The sequence below is a fragment of the Thunnus maccoyii genome, chromosome 20, assembly GCF_910596095.1.
Source record: "Thunnus maccoyii chromosome 20, fThuMac1.1, whole genome shotgun sequence".
Taxonomy (NCBI): Eukaryota; Metazoa; Chordata; class Actinopteri; order Scombriformes; family Scombridae; genus Thunnus; species Thunnus maccoyii.
In genome coordinates, this window is record NC_056552.1 from 6,496,516 (window position 1) to 6,513,862 (window position 17,347).

Below are 17,347 nucleotides of genomic sequence, written 5' to 3' on the forward strand. Positions count from 1 at the left end.
GATATGTGAAGCTTCCAGGCCTGACCTGCATGGGTAAGACTGTCTTTCACCTTACATTAAGGTGCTGTTCATATGGCAAAATGATATGAGATTATTAAGTAAGTGTTTATATTCCTTTCAGTCTTCTGCCAGGTCGTTGTGCATCCTCAGCAGATGTTAGCTCCTCTCCTGCCGCTGTGGTTTGTTGTCATTACTGTTGGAGATAGTAACACACATTGCCTCACACCCTCCCACTCAGTGTGTCATTACTGTGCTGCCAAAGTTTCTTTTTAAAGAGTTTTTGACCCGTAACTTCCAAAAAAATCTTTTGGCGTCAGAATTTGCTGCCTATTTGTGTTGCCTCAGTGACTAGATTGTAAACTCACTTATTGATCCACAGATAAGTTTGTTGTTTTGGAGTTTACCGTTTGTGTTATCCTTGACTATTTTAATCTATTTTTATCTAGTTATATCTATTTTTAATCTACTTTTTATTTCACTTTATTTTAATATCATTTTTATTATTATTATAGCTTCTAAATCTTTTATTTTCGATTTCATTTTTTTTAATTTCTCGTGTCGCAAATTATTTTACTCATTATTGTCTACACTTGTTCTGTCTTATTATTGGCCTGTCAGTCATCTGTGAAGCACTGTGAATTGCACAAACCTGTATGAAAGGTGCTATTCAAATAAAGTTTGATTGATTGATTAAAACACAGGAAAGCAGGTATAGATTTCCAGAATCAAACTGGCTTAGACTTTCATAATGATATGTTATATAATCGATTAAGCCATATCTCAATGATGAATGAAACTTTCTTGAATCCCTCCTCCTCCTTTTTTCAGGTATGTCATACATTGAGTAACGTGAGCAAGGACGGCATCGCTTGGCAGCTCTAATAGGGTCCCAAGCTGGCTTTCCAGTGGGGCCAAGGGAGGAGTTTGACTGGTCCACTGCTTGCTTGGATATGGAGCAGCTGATCAGCCGCCGGACGGGTCAAGCACACCTTATGGCCAGACAGACCCAAGAGGATGATGAGGAACTGGAAAGAGTGAGGCAGCAGCAAAGAGCAGGGCGGGATAGAGAACCAGTAGCAGAGGGAGAGGGTGCTGTAGAGGGAATGGCAGTGCAGGAGGCTGCATATGTTGTTGATGAAGGGATGAAGGTGGCATTGCAAGGTGAGGATGTTTAGTCCTTTATACCACATCTCATGGACATTTTTGAAGATTATATCATTACTTAGGTTATATAAAGATTAGTTTATATTTAACAACACGTGTATCTTGAGAGTGAATTAACAATTTGTACAATGAACAGAAAGTTAGAAAGTATCAGGTTTCTGTGGAGATGTAGTTTGTGGTTTTTCAGAGTTTTTAAATATATTCGTCGTTGATTAATTCAGGCTCATCCTCATTTCTGAAATGTTTTTTCTCCCTGTGTCCTCACCTTCTCAACCATAACCCACTTGTCTTCAACTGTCAGCTGAATGTGGAGACTGGAATACTTGCTGTAGCCACAGGGAAAATGTTCCCCCATGTGGAAGTCTGGAGGCCCAGAAAATGAAAGAGCAAGACCAGCAAACTTTATGGCGAGACAACAAAGCCTGATGCCCGTCAACACCACAGACAGATGTAAGAAGTAACTTAACAAATGCACACTAGGAGGTAGGTCTGGAAATGAAGAGAATAAAGCCCCTTGTTGCACACATGGGCAAATTAATTTATTTTGCTGCACCACCAAACACAGATGTTAAAAAGTATCGCTTGTGCTTAAGGTCTCTAGAGGTTTTAGAACCACTGCAGTTGTTTAATGCTAATTCACTTTTCAATTCATTTTTCATTAAAAAAGCGCTAAATCTAAGAGGTGTTGATATTGTTATTACGGCGGAGGTGAGGTTTGGAAAGTTCAGCTCACATGAACTTCAACCAAAAGCCCTTTAACTTTTTGTAATTTCTTGTCTGGCATTTTGTAAAGATGATTTATCACCTTTATTTGACAGTCGAAAGTGTACGTCTGTGGCCAGGATCTAACCACAGCGGTTATGTAGTTTGCATCTTAATCAGTAGGCCACCAGGCCACCAGGGAGCCCCTTGTCTGACATTTTTCTACAAACAAAAAACATGTGTGAAAACAGGGATTGTGTTTATTTGCTGGTGTTTGTCCCGTGTACTTATTTACCATTTTGTGCTCAAAGCTCTCATAGACACTATGTTTGAAGAAGTGCCTGTCTAGCACATTCAAACGGTGTGGAAACTAAAGACATTTAAAGGCTTCACAGTATTTACATGCTCCAAAAACTGACTGAATCCATTACAGTAACTGACAAAAGCATTACAGTTACTAGTCATGCACAGTGAAATAAAAGCCTCAATGACACACTTGATTGTATTTGTAAAGCTATTTATTGGAACACAGTCAGCAGTGCAAATGAGTAGTATTTTATTTTATGTCTGATCCTGCATTGTTCCACTGCCTCAACAAAGCAGCACTGTTTGTGTGTGTGTGTGTGTGTGTGTGTGTGTGTGTGTGTGTGTAAATCTAACTATAAGTAACTTGTATAGTACTTGACAGATGTAAACAATAAAAGACACAAAATATGTCATTAAATGTCTGAAGGTCTTAGTTCACTGCCCCGTGGGGAGTTACAGTGGAACATAAAGATTGTTTGGATTGGACAAAACAGTTGATAAAATGTCATATTGTCTACTTAATCTGTGCAGCTTTTGTATGTTGAATTCTTCTCAGCTATAATCTGATCCTCACCTACGCTTAGCGCTGACTTTAATTTAGGTTTAAAGTATGAGCTGTCCTAACGGTGAAGTAAAGAAGATGCTTTGCGGGAAAAAGTACTGAACCGTCCAATTGTTAAAGTTCACTACTGGCAGGTGAACTGCTATGCTAAAAGGTTTATCTTGTAGTCCTCTGACAGTAGAAAATCTGCGGTTTCACTCTCATACAGAATCTGTCCATGTGGCCGTCTGTTATGTTTTAGTCATCAGTAGCACTGGTCGTCTGTACTCAAAGCAGCGCACGGGTCTTATCTTTGAATGGATTAGACGAGTCAGCTGGTAAGCAGAGAGTCACTGCGTCTGTGGTCCTGACAGTACTGGACCAAGTCTGCTGCTGTGAGGGAGATCTTTTGGGACAAAGTGGACAGGATTACATTTTACAGGACATAAGACAATGTAATAATTAAGAAAAAAAAGAAAAAACTCATAGTGGACCTCCTGTGTTAAATAATAGACATGGAGCATGCCAGTAACCTACATTCTGAACCTTGGGGATCTTCAAACACCCGATCTTAAGTAGGGCAGTTTAGATATATGGTGACATGCAGCTAGAATACATGTAGATATTTATATTCTTACATACTTTAATTCTCTCTATTCTTGCCTCTACATGAAGTTGGTCCACCAGTTTTTTGTGCCTGAACAACCGTGTTACTGCTGCACATCTTTCCTGACATTGGCTGTAGTACAAGACTCTGTTACCATATGTTGATTCAATATCCTTCTTCAAAACCAAAAGGAGCAACAGGAAAAGGATTTAGAGTTTTTTTTTTTTTTTTTTGCTTGATCCAGAGAGTCGGCTCAGGTTGTGCAAGAGAGTCCAGTCAGAGAGACTCCAGACTCTCCTTTTTGACCCGTACCCCCTTTTTATTCACTGTTGTGGCCGCATCAAAGGCCCTGTGATATTAAAGGTCATACAACACAAGTTCTGGAAATGACACAGACATCACACATCACTTCACAGCCATCACTCATGAAAAGATTATTGGTTAAGGCATTATTCTGTGCTTCAGATGCATGCTGTTGCTCGTCCATTTCTGCAATAATAGTTAAGTAGGACATTTGAGGTCTTGATTTATTAATTTGGTTTAATGTGTTTTTAGTGGGCACAAATACAAGGTGTAAAAAATAGCCAAGCATACATTTTTATTGAATGACTCTAGACAGGGCACCGCAAATGGGTGTATGACACACTACAGTGAGCATACAAGAATGTGTTAATTATAGGAAAACAGTTCAGTGAGGACTGCTATCACTTCTTTTCAAAGCCCAAAGGTGACAGGTATGATACAATCTTGATTTACTGGGCTACGCTCCTCCTTCAGTAAAACACTTCCAATTCCAATGAGTCAAAAACCTGTGAACCATAAATCATGACTGCATGTAGTAACACTTTGTGTACTGCCTGAGATAAAATCAAAAGATAAAGTTGTAGTAGAAACCTGAGCTAGGTGTGGCACAGTAGGAGCCAGAATTCATATGTCTTGTGTTATTTTTATCAAGTAAGTCTTTTTTGCTCACCACTTTGTTTCTCATGACTCCTACAGACAACACTATATGGCCAAAAGTATGTGGACAATTGAATATTGCACCCATATGTGATTGTTGAACATCTCACTCTGAAACCATGGTCCCTACAGACTATTATAGGAAGACAAATTTTGGTGCCTGGTTGCAGATATTTTCTCCCTCAAGAGCATTACTGAGGTTGGGAAAAATTGGGGTACAGCTTCCCTCAGAAGGTGTTGGATAATGTAAAAGTTCAGGCTCTGTGCAGACCAGCCAAGTACTTCCACACCAAATTGATGGGAACCAAAATCCAAAGTCCTCATTCTGTGCAAAAATGTATTTAAAAGTAAATCTGAAGCAAATATGAAACTTTCATTTGTCCAAATTAGTCAAATTGAGTAGATATCTTTCAACGTTACAGTCTTTTTAGTGCCAAAGTCCCTCTGTTACTATACTTCCACCGCAGCTTAATAGGGAAACACTGTCCAAGGAAACATAAATAGTGAATTTGATGCTAAAAAGACTGTAAATGTGTCAGATATCCACTTGATATGACTAACTCAGACTGCTAAAAACTCATATAAGCTTCACATCAACTTTTAAATGACTGTGTGGCCACACTGTGGATTTTGGCCTCCATCACTTACATTGAAAGCACATTTGAAGGAGATCTTTTAACAGCCAGTATGAACAGGAGGAATGATTATAGCGAGGAAAACCTCTCTCACTGTTCATACGGACACCTGACTGTTGTTTTAAGGCAGACTTGAAAAACTGTGAACGTATCCTTTAAGATCTTCCTTCATTGGGACAAGCCCAAGTGCAATTGTCCACATACCTTTGATCATACAATGAAAATCACAGGAGTCACATCTACACAAAATGGAATGAGCAACATGCTTTTTGTACATCTAAAATATCTGAAACCCATCAGAGTTACTGAAACTAATTATTTCAGCAAGGCTAGCATAGATATAATGCAGCTTTTGCGATGCATCCCAACAGCCATGGCTATATCTGCAGGCCCACAGAACAGAAAACAGAAACCATTAAGTGAGTTAAGTTACTGTATTTGGACACAACAGAGCCAGGTGTAAGATGCCGAAAACCTCTTTTGCCTTTCCCCTTTTTCAGAAGAATCACAATCAGAATCATCTTTACTGGCCAAGTATGTTGATGCATACAAGGAATTTGACTCCGCTTTAGTGGCTCTCAGTGTACTTACACAAAATAACAAGAGAAGAATCTTCACAAATATTCACAAGAAATGACTAAATAAAGGTGGAACTGTTTCTGTGAACTGTAAACAGGATACAAATAGTGCAAAGAAGTGAAGTGAGTTCAAGGAGTGATGAGATAAATATTAAATGGCAAAAAAAGACATGTTACTTTATGTATATATATAGTAGGTGATTATGTACAGTATATACAGCCTTTTCAAATATACAGTAATGAATGATATTATGTATGTACTGATATAAATATACAATGATGAAATGAAACATTTACACAATGCATAGCCTACACAATGCAAGAAAGGACAAAGAGCCTAATAAGGATAAAATATATAGGATATCTTTATTTCACTTTGTTTTAAACCTCAGAGACTTGATAAGTCACTTGTATTACATACAGATTCTTACCAGTCTTCTGCCAAAACTCAATATGACAAATTCCTATCTCACAGGAAACACTCCACATGTAGATGCATCCATGGTGGAGATGTTTGGGATGAAATTTGTGTCATAATAATTGACCAAGATCTCCCAAGCATCAAACAAAAATTAAAAAAAAATGAAAATTAATAAAAGTAAATTGAAAGCAAAAAAATTACCTCAAAAGCAAAACTTACAATTGAAATTTTGCAGTCACTTTTGTGGTCTAATTTTTCAGTTTCAGTTTTGAGACAAGGGGCATGTGGGTGGATGTTACAGGGCTGCGTCCAGGTCAATGGTAAGTCATACTACTTGTTGTACTTCCAGACCACTGAAACTGAAAAATTCTGAACTGAAAGTGAAAAGTTCAACAGCAAAACTGAAAAATTAAGCAGCAAGAAATGGTGACAAATGAGAAATCCTGATCAGTGAAAGAAAAATGGCGAATATTGTTGGCTAATCAAATGTTTCACTCGTATAGTTTTATAAGAAGTTTTACATCAGGGCACTTTTTTGCTTTCAGTTTATTTTTCACTTTCAATATTTAATTTTTTTGGTTTGATTTATGATGTAGATTTTGTTCAATTATTGTGACACACATTTAATCCCATACAGTTGTAGCGCCATCTCGCGGCGACACTGAAAACAGCAACGTGTTTCCGGAGTAGGCGGAAACGGAAGTTGTTCGTATCCAATATGTCTGCTGGCGTTTGTGTTGTCTGAACAAAACACTACTCGTGAAGAATGGCAGACGGTGGTGTCGACGAGCTATCGCAGCTTGAGTATTTGTCTTTGGTGTCCAAGGTCTGCACGGAGCTTGACAACCATCTGGGAATAAGTGACAAGGATCTAGGTGTGTATTTTGTTACTAAGAACAGCCTCCGTAACCGAAAACTGTGAGCTAACTAGCTAATGCTAACTTAGCTGTTGTCAGCTAAAAGCAACTGTTGACGCTAAACGCTGTTAACAGTGTAATATTCTGATAAAGTAGGTCGTCGTCCAACAAATCGAGTAATTTTCATATTGTTTCCAGCCAAAGTGTAAATAAACCAGACTAGTGGGCTTGTAGTAACATGACTACAGTTGTTGCCTCGTTTCTTTTCGATCAACGTGTGACTCCTCTGTTGAGTTAATCTATTTCTTTGCTTTGCAGCTGAATTTGTCATCAGCCTTGCTGAAAAACAACCGACCTTTGATGGATTCAAAGCTCTTTTGCTCCAAAATGGAGCCGAATTCACAGTAAGTTCAACGCTTAAATTATTAATCATAAAGTTAATTAGCTTTAACCACTTTATTAATCATAAAGTGGTTAAAGCTAAAAGTTAGCTGTTTATTCTTCTTGGAAACTAACCAAATCCGTCTTGTTTTGTTCATTGTAGGATTCTCTCATCGGCAATTTGCTCAGGCTCATTCAGACTATGCGACCCCCATCCAAGGCGTCTACAAGTAAAGGTATGTTACTGTTCATCTGCCAGAAAATTAACTGGGCACTTTAATTACAGCTATACTGAAATGCCAGCTAATAAAGCAACAATTTAGTCTACATACTGTGTTTGCTGCCAGAGAAAAGTTCACCAAATGCTCAGTATATAACTCAGTTTCCTCTGCTAATTGTTTATGTATTTAATGTTTATATCATAATGATAAATATTGGGCAAGGGCATTGCTTAGGTGCAACTCTTAATCAGAGCTAAAAGCAGCTTTAACGTTGAGTGACAGTTTCTCTAAAATACTGTGTAATATTTACTTGTATATTGTCTGTATTTATACCATTTAATTGCTTAATATCTGTCCTTTCTTTACATAATGCTTTATGCTTTGTTTCCTCACTGTTTCTCCCTTGGGAATAATCTGAATCTCAACTCTCTAAACTGTCCATTTTTTTCACAACAGCATCTGAAGCTTTGGTCAAGCCGAAGACAGAAAAAGACAGATTGAAGGAGTTGTTTCCTGCACTGTGTAGACCAAATGATCCAGCACCAAAGGTATGAGACTCTGTGTTTTGGCTTTCACACATTAATTGTAGGTATTTCGTCCTCCTGTAGTGCCAGCAGGCTTATCTTGTTCACACCTAAAGAGAGACATCATGTTTCATTTGCAGCATACTTGTGATCCACATCACCTACATTTAAGATGTTGTCGCTTTGCACAATGCAACTCTGCACCTCCTACACAATACAATTTTTCTTACGGGAGAAGTTTAGAAGTTGGATTCTACTTCATTACCAAACTGTCAGGTACATTATGACAAGGAGGGAACTGCATTCAAAGGGAATGAGAGGAGTTAATGTTAACAATTGATACTAACCCACTGATCATGTATGATAGTGTGCACTAGGTACATGCCTTAGTTCACTGCTATTGTTATTCTTGTCTATGCTTTGCTCTCACTTCCTTAATTCTATAAAAACCTGAAAATGACTGGCAGACAGATGAAGAGTATTTTATATTCAAGGCAGAGAAATTGTGGGTAGGAGTCATATACAACACAACTTTTCAAACATAATGTAGCACAAACAAATAAGTCTGTGCTTATAAACCTCAATCAGTCTGTAAGTCAACTTAGGAGAATCTGCCTCTGTGAAGCTCTAAAAATATTAGTAAGGAAGAAGATGTAATCCAGCGACAGTTGAATGGTACCGTGTTACGAATGTTTTTGTTTACCTTGCTCCCTCAGAAACTACTAGACGAAGATGACGTGAAAGTGGCAGCTGATGCCATGAAAGAGCTGGAGATGTTTATGCCCAGTGTCAGTGGGACGGACTCGAAAAGCAGCAAGAGCAGGTAAAGCAACTGAGGAGATTTATTTTTATTTTCCTCCCTGAAAAAGAATGTTATCTTTGTTAGATAAATGTTATACAGAAATACAACAACCAGCAATTACACACTTCCACTGTTTGTCCTGTTGTGAAGTTTATTGTGTGAATTTAATTATATTTTAATTCTGTGGTACTGTGATGTTTAAACTTTATGTGCCTTTTCTACTCATCTTCCAGGTCAGAAAAGAGCAGACGTCACAGCAGAAGTCGCAGCAGAAGCAGAGAAAGAGACCGACACAGAGACCGTGACCGAGACAGAGACAGAGATCGGGACAGAGACCGAGATAGGGACAGGAAGAGGCGGCATCGTTCTCGATCTCGCTCCAGGTCCAGGTCTCGCTCCAGAGACCGTGAACGGCACAGAGACAGAGATAGAGACAGAGACAGAGACCGCGGCAAGAGAAGGGACAGATCTTCCCGCTGGACTGACCGCTCACCGAGCCCCAGAAAAGACCAAGACAGAGACTCTGACCGGTGGAAGGACAAACATGTGGACCGCCCTCCACCAGAGGAGCCGTCTGTCGGCGACATCTACAACGGCAAAGTTACCAGCATCATGCAGTTTGGATGCTTCGTTCAACTGGAGGGACTGAGGTCAGTATAAAGTTGAAGCTTAGCCCACTGGTTACTGATGAAAAGCTTTTTTGTCCCAATCAGAAACATGAATTCTGTAAGTTGCATGTAACTGTTCAGGTCTGCATTCCTGTGATGTTATCTGCCAGTAAACTCAACTGTGCTGTTCTCCATTTGTAGGAAACGATGGGAAGGTTTGGTTCATATTTCAGAGCTGCGTAGAGAGGGCCGCGTGGCCAATGTAGCTGATGTTGTCAGCAAGGGCCAAAGAGTCAAAGTCAAGGTGCTATCATTCACTGGCTCGAAGACCAGCCTCAGTATGAAGGTAAGAAAAACTAACTGAACAAAGCGTGAAGTCTGAATTCAAATGTCAGTTAAACATATCTGTGTACGCTACATAAATTTGGGGGAAATATTCCAGTTTTCTTTGTGTGACTCTGTGTGGAAAATGTAGTTCTCAATAGTAATGTTGGTGCTTAATGTAGTTAATTAGAGGAAAATACACAAAGAAAGTGTGTACATTTCAATTTAATCTGAAATTATCTCAATATCAGAGCAGGTTATGTTTCGAGCCAGTAAATTATCAACTAAACCAGCAATTAAAACCGTCTTTACCTCCAACGAGAGAGATTTCAAAATACTACATGTGTTTTATCATCATATGATCTCTTGTGGTAGACTGTTGTCCCCTTAATTGAAAACATACCCCCTTTGTCAGGATGTGGACCAGGAGACAGGTGAAGATCTGAACCCCAACAGGAGGAGAAACGTGGGACCAGATGGAGGAGAGGAGATAACCATGAGGAACCCTGACCGGCCAAGCAACCTGAACCTGGGTCAAGCCCCCGAGCTGGAGCAGGACGACACCCTGGAGCGCAAGAGACTCACCAAAATTTCTGATCCGGAGAAATGGGAGATCAAACAGGTGGGATTTTATGGATTCCTGCACACATTCAAGATGGTAGAAGCTCAGTTTGAGTCTTTGAGGAAAATACTGAATCCTTTTGTGAAGGCTTATTTTATCACATGCTGGTATTCATTCTGTTTGTCTGCCCCTCAGATGATCGCTGCCAACGTCTTATCCAAAGAGGAGTTCCCTGATTTTGACGATGAGACAGGAATCCTGCCTAAAGTTGATGATGAAGAGGGTAAGAAATTGTTATGCCGTCCCATCACAGAGCCGGTTAAATAACAGAACACACATACAGATTTCCTTATGTGAATAAAAAAAATGTTCTTAAGCAGGATGAAATTTGTAAAACATGAAAAACTTGACACCTTGTTACTTTTGGATTGGATAACTTCCTGGATATTCGATTCATCTAAAGAGCTATACACAAACAGTCATTTAATAACTCTGCGATTCCTGTTGTTTTTTTATTGGAGAGTTTAAATATTCATATGAAATATTGCTGAGAGTCTTATTAATTGGTTGTGTTTGTTGTCATTTAGATGAAGACTTGGAAATTGAGCTTGTTGAAGAAGAACCCCCGTTCCTGAGAGGACATACCAAACAAAGCATGGACATGAGCCCAGTAAAGATTGTCAAGGTAAAGTATATCTCAGTATATTGAATGATACATCTTACTAAACAACTGAAAGAAGACTACTTAAGACCGGTAGTTTGATTAAGTCTCTGATATTTATTGAACAATTATGTGTCAAATTCTGTCTAATAAATCAGTGTCTACTTATAATTCGGCTAAATGGCTTTTGGAAATGTTCAGTGGCACAAATATTAGAAGATGTAATATATCTTCCTCCTACTGTCTGTAGAATCCAGATGGCTCCCTCTCCCAGGCAGCCATGATGCAGAGCGCTCTGGCGAAGGAGCGGCGGGAGCTGAAGCAGGCGGCGCGCGAGGCAGAGATGGACTCCATCCCCATGGGGCTGAACAAACACTGGGTCGACCCGCTGCCAGACGGTTAGAAATCCATTAGTTGTGCATATTAAGTAATTTTTAACAAACAGATGTGGACGCTTAAGTAAGATTAGTCAAATTAGTGTGTCGCCATAAAAAACATCTGCCAACATGAAATTAGCATATTGATTATCTTAACCGCTGTCTTAAGATTTGATTCAAATCTATTTAGATTGTTATCTTTACTTTTGGCACTTTTAAATATCAGAATCCATTTAGGATTGCTGTCTGTGTTTAGCCCAGCTTTATTGAAACCACAGCCCACTCTTAGTCAGACATATTAGACTTCCTCCATGACAGCAGACAGCACCCCTCGGGCTTGCCAGTACTGGAGATGGTTATCTGGCTTCCTGCAGACCCCTATCTGGCCGGATGGAATAGTCATGTCATGGTTCAGTTCGTCTGGGTGCCCTCCATGGCCCCAGGTGGTCTAGACAGTTTCCAAGGGTGGGCATTATCCTGCCATAACCCTGCAGAGCTAACTGTGATGTAGCTATTCACTGGTGGCATTTTAGTTGGAGTGCTAATTAGAGACAGTTTTTTTCTTTGTTATCAAGCACACTTCCACTCTTCTTTCACAGCTGATGGTCGTCAGATTGCAGCCAACATGAGAGGCATTGGCATGATGCCCAATGACATTCCAGAGTGGAAGAAACATGCTTTTGGGGGAAACAAGGCCTCTTATGGAAAGAAGACCCAGCTCTCTATTCTGGAGCAGAGGGAGAGCCTGCCAATCTACAAGCTGAAGGAGCAGCTCATTCAGGTTCATCACCGTTTAAAAACAAAACTCAAAGGGAGATTATCCAAAGATTTAGTCTGTAGTTTCACATGGGAGCTCAAAGTAACTAAATGGAAACAGCTGCAAAATATAAATAACCAGATTTCAGCCTTGTTTGTTAAATTTGCATACAAGACAACGCAGACTCATAACTCATAACTTTATTCCTCTAAGTGCAAAAAGGTGTCATTTGTAACTTTCACTCCCTCTGTGTAAATCTATCACAGGCTGTTCATGACAACCAGATCCTGATTGTGATTGGAGAAACCGGGTCCGGTAAGACCACGCAGATCACTCAGTACCTGGCGGAGGCAGGTTATACCACCCGAGGGAAGATTGGCTGTACTCAGCCTCGTCGTGTGGCCGCCATGTCAGTGGCCAAGAGAGTCTCTGAGGAGTACGGTTGCTGTCTAGGACAGGAGGTGAGTGACCCCCTAACTTAACGACTTGTTTTTTCTTTCTGTTACTGTATTCTTCAATCAAAATATCAAGTTTTTAAAATTTCCAGACATTGGAAACTGAGTTTAATCTTTTTTTTTTCCCAGGTGGGTTACACCATCCGTTTTGAGGACTGCACCAGCCCTGAGACAGTAATCAAGTACATGACAGACGGTATGCTGTTGAGAGAGTGCCTTATCGACTCTGAATTGGGCCAGTATGCCATTATCATGTTGGACGAAGCTCACGAGAGGACGATCCACACTGATGTTCTCTTTGGTCTGCTGAAGAAGGTAAGCAAGATGACGACAGGTGTGAGGAGGAAAAAAATAAAGAAAAAGTTGTTACTTGTGACAATCAAAGAGAAATACGTCTTTGTTTCTTCTCTCAGACTGTACAGAAACGCACAGACATGAAGCTGATCGTAACATCAGCTACACTGGACGCTGTGAAGTTCTCTCAGTATTTCTACGAAGCGCCCATCTTCACCATCCCAGGAAGAACTTATCCTGTTGAGGTTCTCTACACCAAAGAGCCTGAGACAGACTATCTTGATGCCAGTCTCATCACAGTCATGCAGATCCATCTGACTGAACCTCCAGGTAGAGTTTTAAGATATTGAAAACACATACAGTACCAATCAAAAGCTTGAACACAACCTTCCCTTTTGACTGGTACTGTAGGTGGCCCGTTCATCAGTAGACAGTAACATTAACAACATTCTTTGTCCCCTCTCCCTTGTCTAGGTGACATCCTGGTGTTTTTGACTGGACAGGAAGAGATCGACACTGCCTGTGAGATCCTGTATGAGCGAATGAAATCACTGGGGCCTGATGTTCCTGAACTGATTATTCTGCCCGTCTATTCTGCCCTGCCCAGTGAGATGCAGACCAGAATCTTTGACCCTGCACCACCAGGCAGTAGAAAGGTGCCTACTTTTAACTGTAAACATTTATTCTAAGTGTCTATGGCAAAGGTTTAATTACCATCTTTATACATTTTTGTTTCATATACACCAAGGTTTCTGTTTTGAAGCATGCTAGTCCAAAAATATATTGGTTCTAGAAAGGATGTCAATATTATTGTGGTGACTTGCAGCTTTCTCAGATTTTCATTATTCCAGTAGAGACATTAAATAGTGCTGATGCTGCATTGTACCATAAGCAGGTCCAGGATATAGTTTGGTATATATGTAGTATCTGATTGTTTCAGGTTTCTCCTTGTTGCCCCTATATGGTAGTAAGTTTGTTTTTGTAAGTGTTTGTACTGTTTGACTTGACAGCAAATGTGTCATGGTTTTCATTCTTTTTCTTTTAGGTGGTCATCGCTACAAACATTGCAGAGACGTCTCTGACCATCGATGGAATCTACTATGTAGTAGATCCTGGCTTTGTCAAACAAAAAGTGTACAACTCTAAGACTGGCATTGACCAACTGGTGGTGACTCCCATCTCACAGGTATCACTGTTATGATATTGTAGACTTTTTATCTACAAAAGCATTGCTGACCTTTGTCCTGTTGGTTTCTTTAAACATATAAGTAATTTAGGGAATTGAATAGCTTACTGAATTTCTGTTTTGAATACAACTTTTCAGGCTCAGGCCAAGCAGAGGGCAGGTCGAGCCGGCAGAACAGGCCCAGGAAAGTGTTACAGGCTCTACACAGAGAGAGCTTATAGAGACGAGATGCTGACGACCAACGTGCCTGAGATCCAGAGAACCAACTTGGCCAGCACTGTGCTGTCTCTGAAGGTAAACCAACACTCTGCAGCCAGCATGCCGTCATTGCTTCTTCATTTGCACAGGGACATGATCTGCTAATTAGTCAGAAACGTAGCTTAGATGTCAAAGGAATGGAGCCGGTATGGAATTGGAGATGACGCTCAGACAGAAAGTCTGAAAGACACAGTATACCGAGTCTCATCCTGTCCTAGAATTAACCCTGTGATGTGCACGATTCTGCGTGTGGCGTGTATTTAAATGAAGTCACAAGTCTGTATATAAGCATTTGGTGGCGGTGCTGTGACAAATCTTTGTAGTATAGTGTCACTTTAATAGTCAAATACAGTTACTTTAATCAACACACATAATCACACCCAAACAAAATCTCATTGAATAATTACATTGTCAGTATTTGTCATAGTTTTAAGATTATGGCTTGTCCTGCTGGTTTTATTTAGCTTTGAAAGGTAATCAGTAAACAGCTGAACTTGATTTCTTTTGTGCTTTGTTGTCAAAGCACAGGTTTTCATTAAATCCATTTACATAATACATTTGTGTCAGCTGATTCCTCATATTTTTGTTCTCTCCTTCAGGCTATGGGCATCAATGACCTCCTGTCTTTTGACTTCATGGATGCTCCTCCAATGGAGACTCTGATCACAGCCATGGAGCAGCTCTACACTCTGGGAGCTCTGGACGATGAGGGCTTACTAACACGGCTGGGTAGAAGGGTGAGGAATGCTTTTACTGTGCGGTTTCTCTGTTGCAAGGATCTCCTTCTTTGTGTCCTCTATTTTGCATCAACTCCCATTGTGTTTATCTTGTATTCATCTTTTCTTCTCTCTCTGCATCTTGTAGATGGCTGAGTTCCCTCTGGAGCCAATGTTGTGTAAGATGTTGATCATGTCCGTCCATCTGGGCTGCAGTGAAGAGATGCTCACCATCGTTTCAATGTTGTCTGTGCAGAACGTCTTCTACAGGCCAAAGGTATACCTAAGAGAGTATATTAAAAATGACTGTGGGCAGCTTTCTTATCAATTTTTTTTAAAATTGGGGATGCAACATTGATTTTCTTGTCACAGTTTGTGGAAAGTAATAAACTGATATTTAATGAGTATTGATTTGCTCTGTGTCTATGAATAAACTTAAGAAGCAGCTTGAAGTTTGCTGTAAAATAACATAGACACTTAAGCCTGTGTTTATTTTTGTTTGCGGACCAAAATGATTTAAAAGAAAAATGTTCCCAACCTGAATTTTAGTTTTTATAATAATAGAGTCCAGACCAGGACAGAGAAGAGCTTGTGTCTTATCAAATGATCCACAAATAAACAGTACCTTAATTTATTTCTTTTTTGTTTTGTGATAAAGGATAAGCAGGCCTTGGCCGACCAGAAGAAGGCAAAGTTCCACCAACCCGAGGGTGATCACCTCACCCTGCTGGCTGTCTACAACTCCTGGAAGAACAACAAGTTCTCCAACCCCTGGTGTTATGAGAATTTCATCCAGGCTCGCTCCCTGCGCAGAGCCCAGGATATCCGCAAACAGATGTTGGGTATCATGGACAGGTATAATGGACTCATGATGTTAAGATTGACAGGGCGAAACCACATTACATGTTAGCAATAAGGCATGAAATTCCATTAAAGTTCTTTCTGGTTTCTTGCGATTATCCAACATGCTTTCTTCTCTTCAGACATAAATTGGATGTTGTGTCTTGTGGCAAAGCCACAGTGCGAGTCCAGAAAGCCATCTGCAGTGGTTTCTTCAGGAACGCTGCCAAAAAGGATCCTCAGGAAGGCTACCGAACCCTTATAGACCAGCAAGTGGTTTACATCCATCCCTCCAGCGCTCTGTTTAACCGTCAACCCGAGTGGTACGACAGAAACCCGCTTTTAAAACTGTCCTTTTTTAAAATTTTCGATTTCCAAATGTAAAAACAGCCTTGTAACGTCCTGCCTTTCTTGTCTTTGTGCAGGGTTGTGTACCACGAGTTGGTGCTGACTACCAAGGAGTACATGCGGGAGGTGACCACCATCGACCCTCGCTGGCTGGTGGAATTTTCACCTGCGTTCTTCAAAGTGTCTGACCCCACACGCCTCAGCAAGCAGAAGAAACAACAACGCCTCGAGCCTCTGTACAACCGCTACGAGGAACCCAACGCTTGGAGAATCTCTCGTGCCTTCAGAAGGCGCTAAAAAGTTTGACTTTATCAACACAAAACACAGATGTTTTGACAGTGATGATGAAGTCAAATGTAAAAGTCTTGTACCAGCATTTGTCATCAGGTTGGGTCAGACCCTGCTGCTTGTCATTGCAACTCAAGTTCAAACTGTGTATTCACTCCTGTAAAAAATGTTATACATTGCACAACAGTTTCTAAATCAATGTTTGTCTGCGTTTCCTGAACTTGTCATTGGCTCTGCAAAAATATAAGGAAGAATTTTATTGACTTAGTTTGCCCCTAACTTTTAAACATAAATCAAAATGTCTGTAGCGCACACAGGCAGAGAGGACGGGATTGAATTTTAGTGTCATTATTTAAGAAAACTCAGAGTTATTTACTTTTCATAGCACTAAACAAGAAACAAAAAGGAAACTTCCATGTCTGTTCTTTGAGACGGTGGTTTTAAAGTGAACAGCAGACTGTTTTGACTGTAAATTCTAATAGCATGAAGTTATGCCTAAATAAGGACCAGATGGATAACATAAATCAGACTGGGGTCTTTGTTTCACTAGTTGATACTTTGGTGCCAGATGATATGAATGGAACTGCATATATGTTTGATAGATTTTGTACAATAACTGGGACGACTTTCACTCACTTGTCTGTGTATCCGAGACTGTTTCTTTGCTATACTTACCAGTGGAACCATGAAAATGTGTCCTCATTAAATGCTAAATTTTCTTAAATCTGTTGGATTTTGTTGTGAAATTAACACAGATGGATTGAAAGGTGGAGATACTTTGCTGCTCTGAGAAGGAAGAGTGTGATGTCAATCACCCGAGTCACACAAAAAGTGATAGAAAATACATTAAAAAGCAATAATGCTTGAACAATGAAGCAAGAAAGGCACAGCAATAAATACAGCTAAAATACTGAAGATCTATTACTTGCCACATCAGTCAAAATAGCTACATGTTGTATTTGCTAAAACTATTT

General features: G+C 40.0%; 1 protein-coding gene across 1 annotated transcript; it reads left to right on the forward strand.

The window, feature by feature from the left end:
* The first annotated feature begins 6,607 nt into the window (after positions 1-6,607).
* On the forward strand, positions 6,608-17,097 carry LOC121886453 (ATP-dependent RNA helicase DHX8). The gene is made up of 23 exons (XM_042396428.1): positions 6,608-6,789; positions 7,090-7,175; positions 7,316-7,388; positions 7,830-7,921; positions 8,614-8,720; positions 8,933-9,349; positions 9,509-9,653; positions 10,047-10,253; positions 10,389-10,476; positions 10,781-10,878; positions 11,105-11,252; positions 11,831-12,012; positions 12,255-12,449; positions 12,573-12,758; positions 12,857-13,067; positions 13,212-13,393; positions 13,783-13,923; positions 14,062-14,217; positions 14,781-14,918; positions 15,046-15,174; positions 15,556-15,752; positions 15,881-16,060; positions 16,163-17,097. Exons 1-23 carry the CDS (start codon positions 6,681-6,683, stop codon positions 16,380-16,382), a joined length of 3,687 nt encoding a protein of 1,228 aa, XP_042252362.1. The 5' UTR covers positions 6,608-6,680; the 3' UTR covers positions 16,383-17,097.
* The last annotated feature ends 250 nt before the right edge of the window (positions 17,098-17,347 follow it).

Excerpts from the sequence above, each read along its gene's own strand:
- LOC121886453 (XM_042396428.1), top strand. The coding sequence starts at position 6,681 with ATGGCAGACGGTGGTGTCGACGAGCTATCGCAGCTTGAGTATTTGTCT. Across the intron at positions 15,753-15,880 it reads ATGTTGGGTATCATGGACAG|ACATAAATTGGATGTTGTGT; the intron begins GTATAATGGACT and ends TCTTCTCTTCAG. Across the intron at positions 16,061-16,162 it reads TTTAACCGTCAACCCGAGTG|GGTTGTGTACCACGAGTTGG; the intron begins GTACGACAGAAA and ends GTCTTTGTGCAG.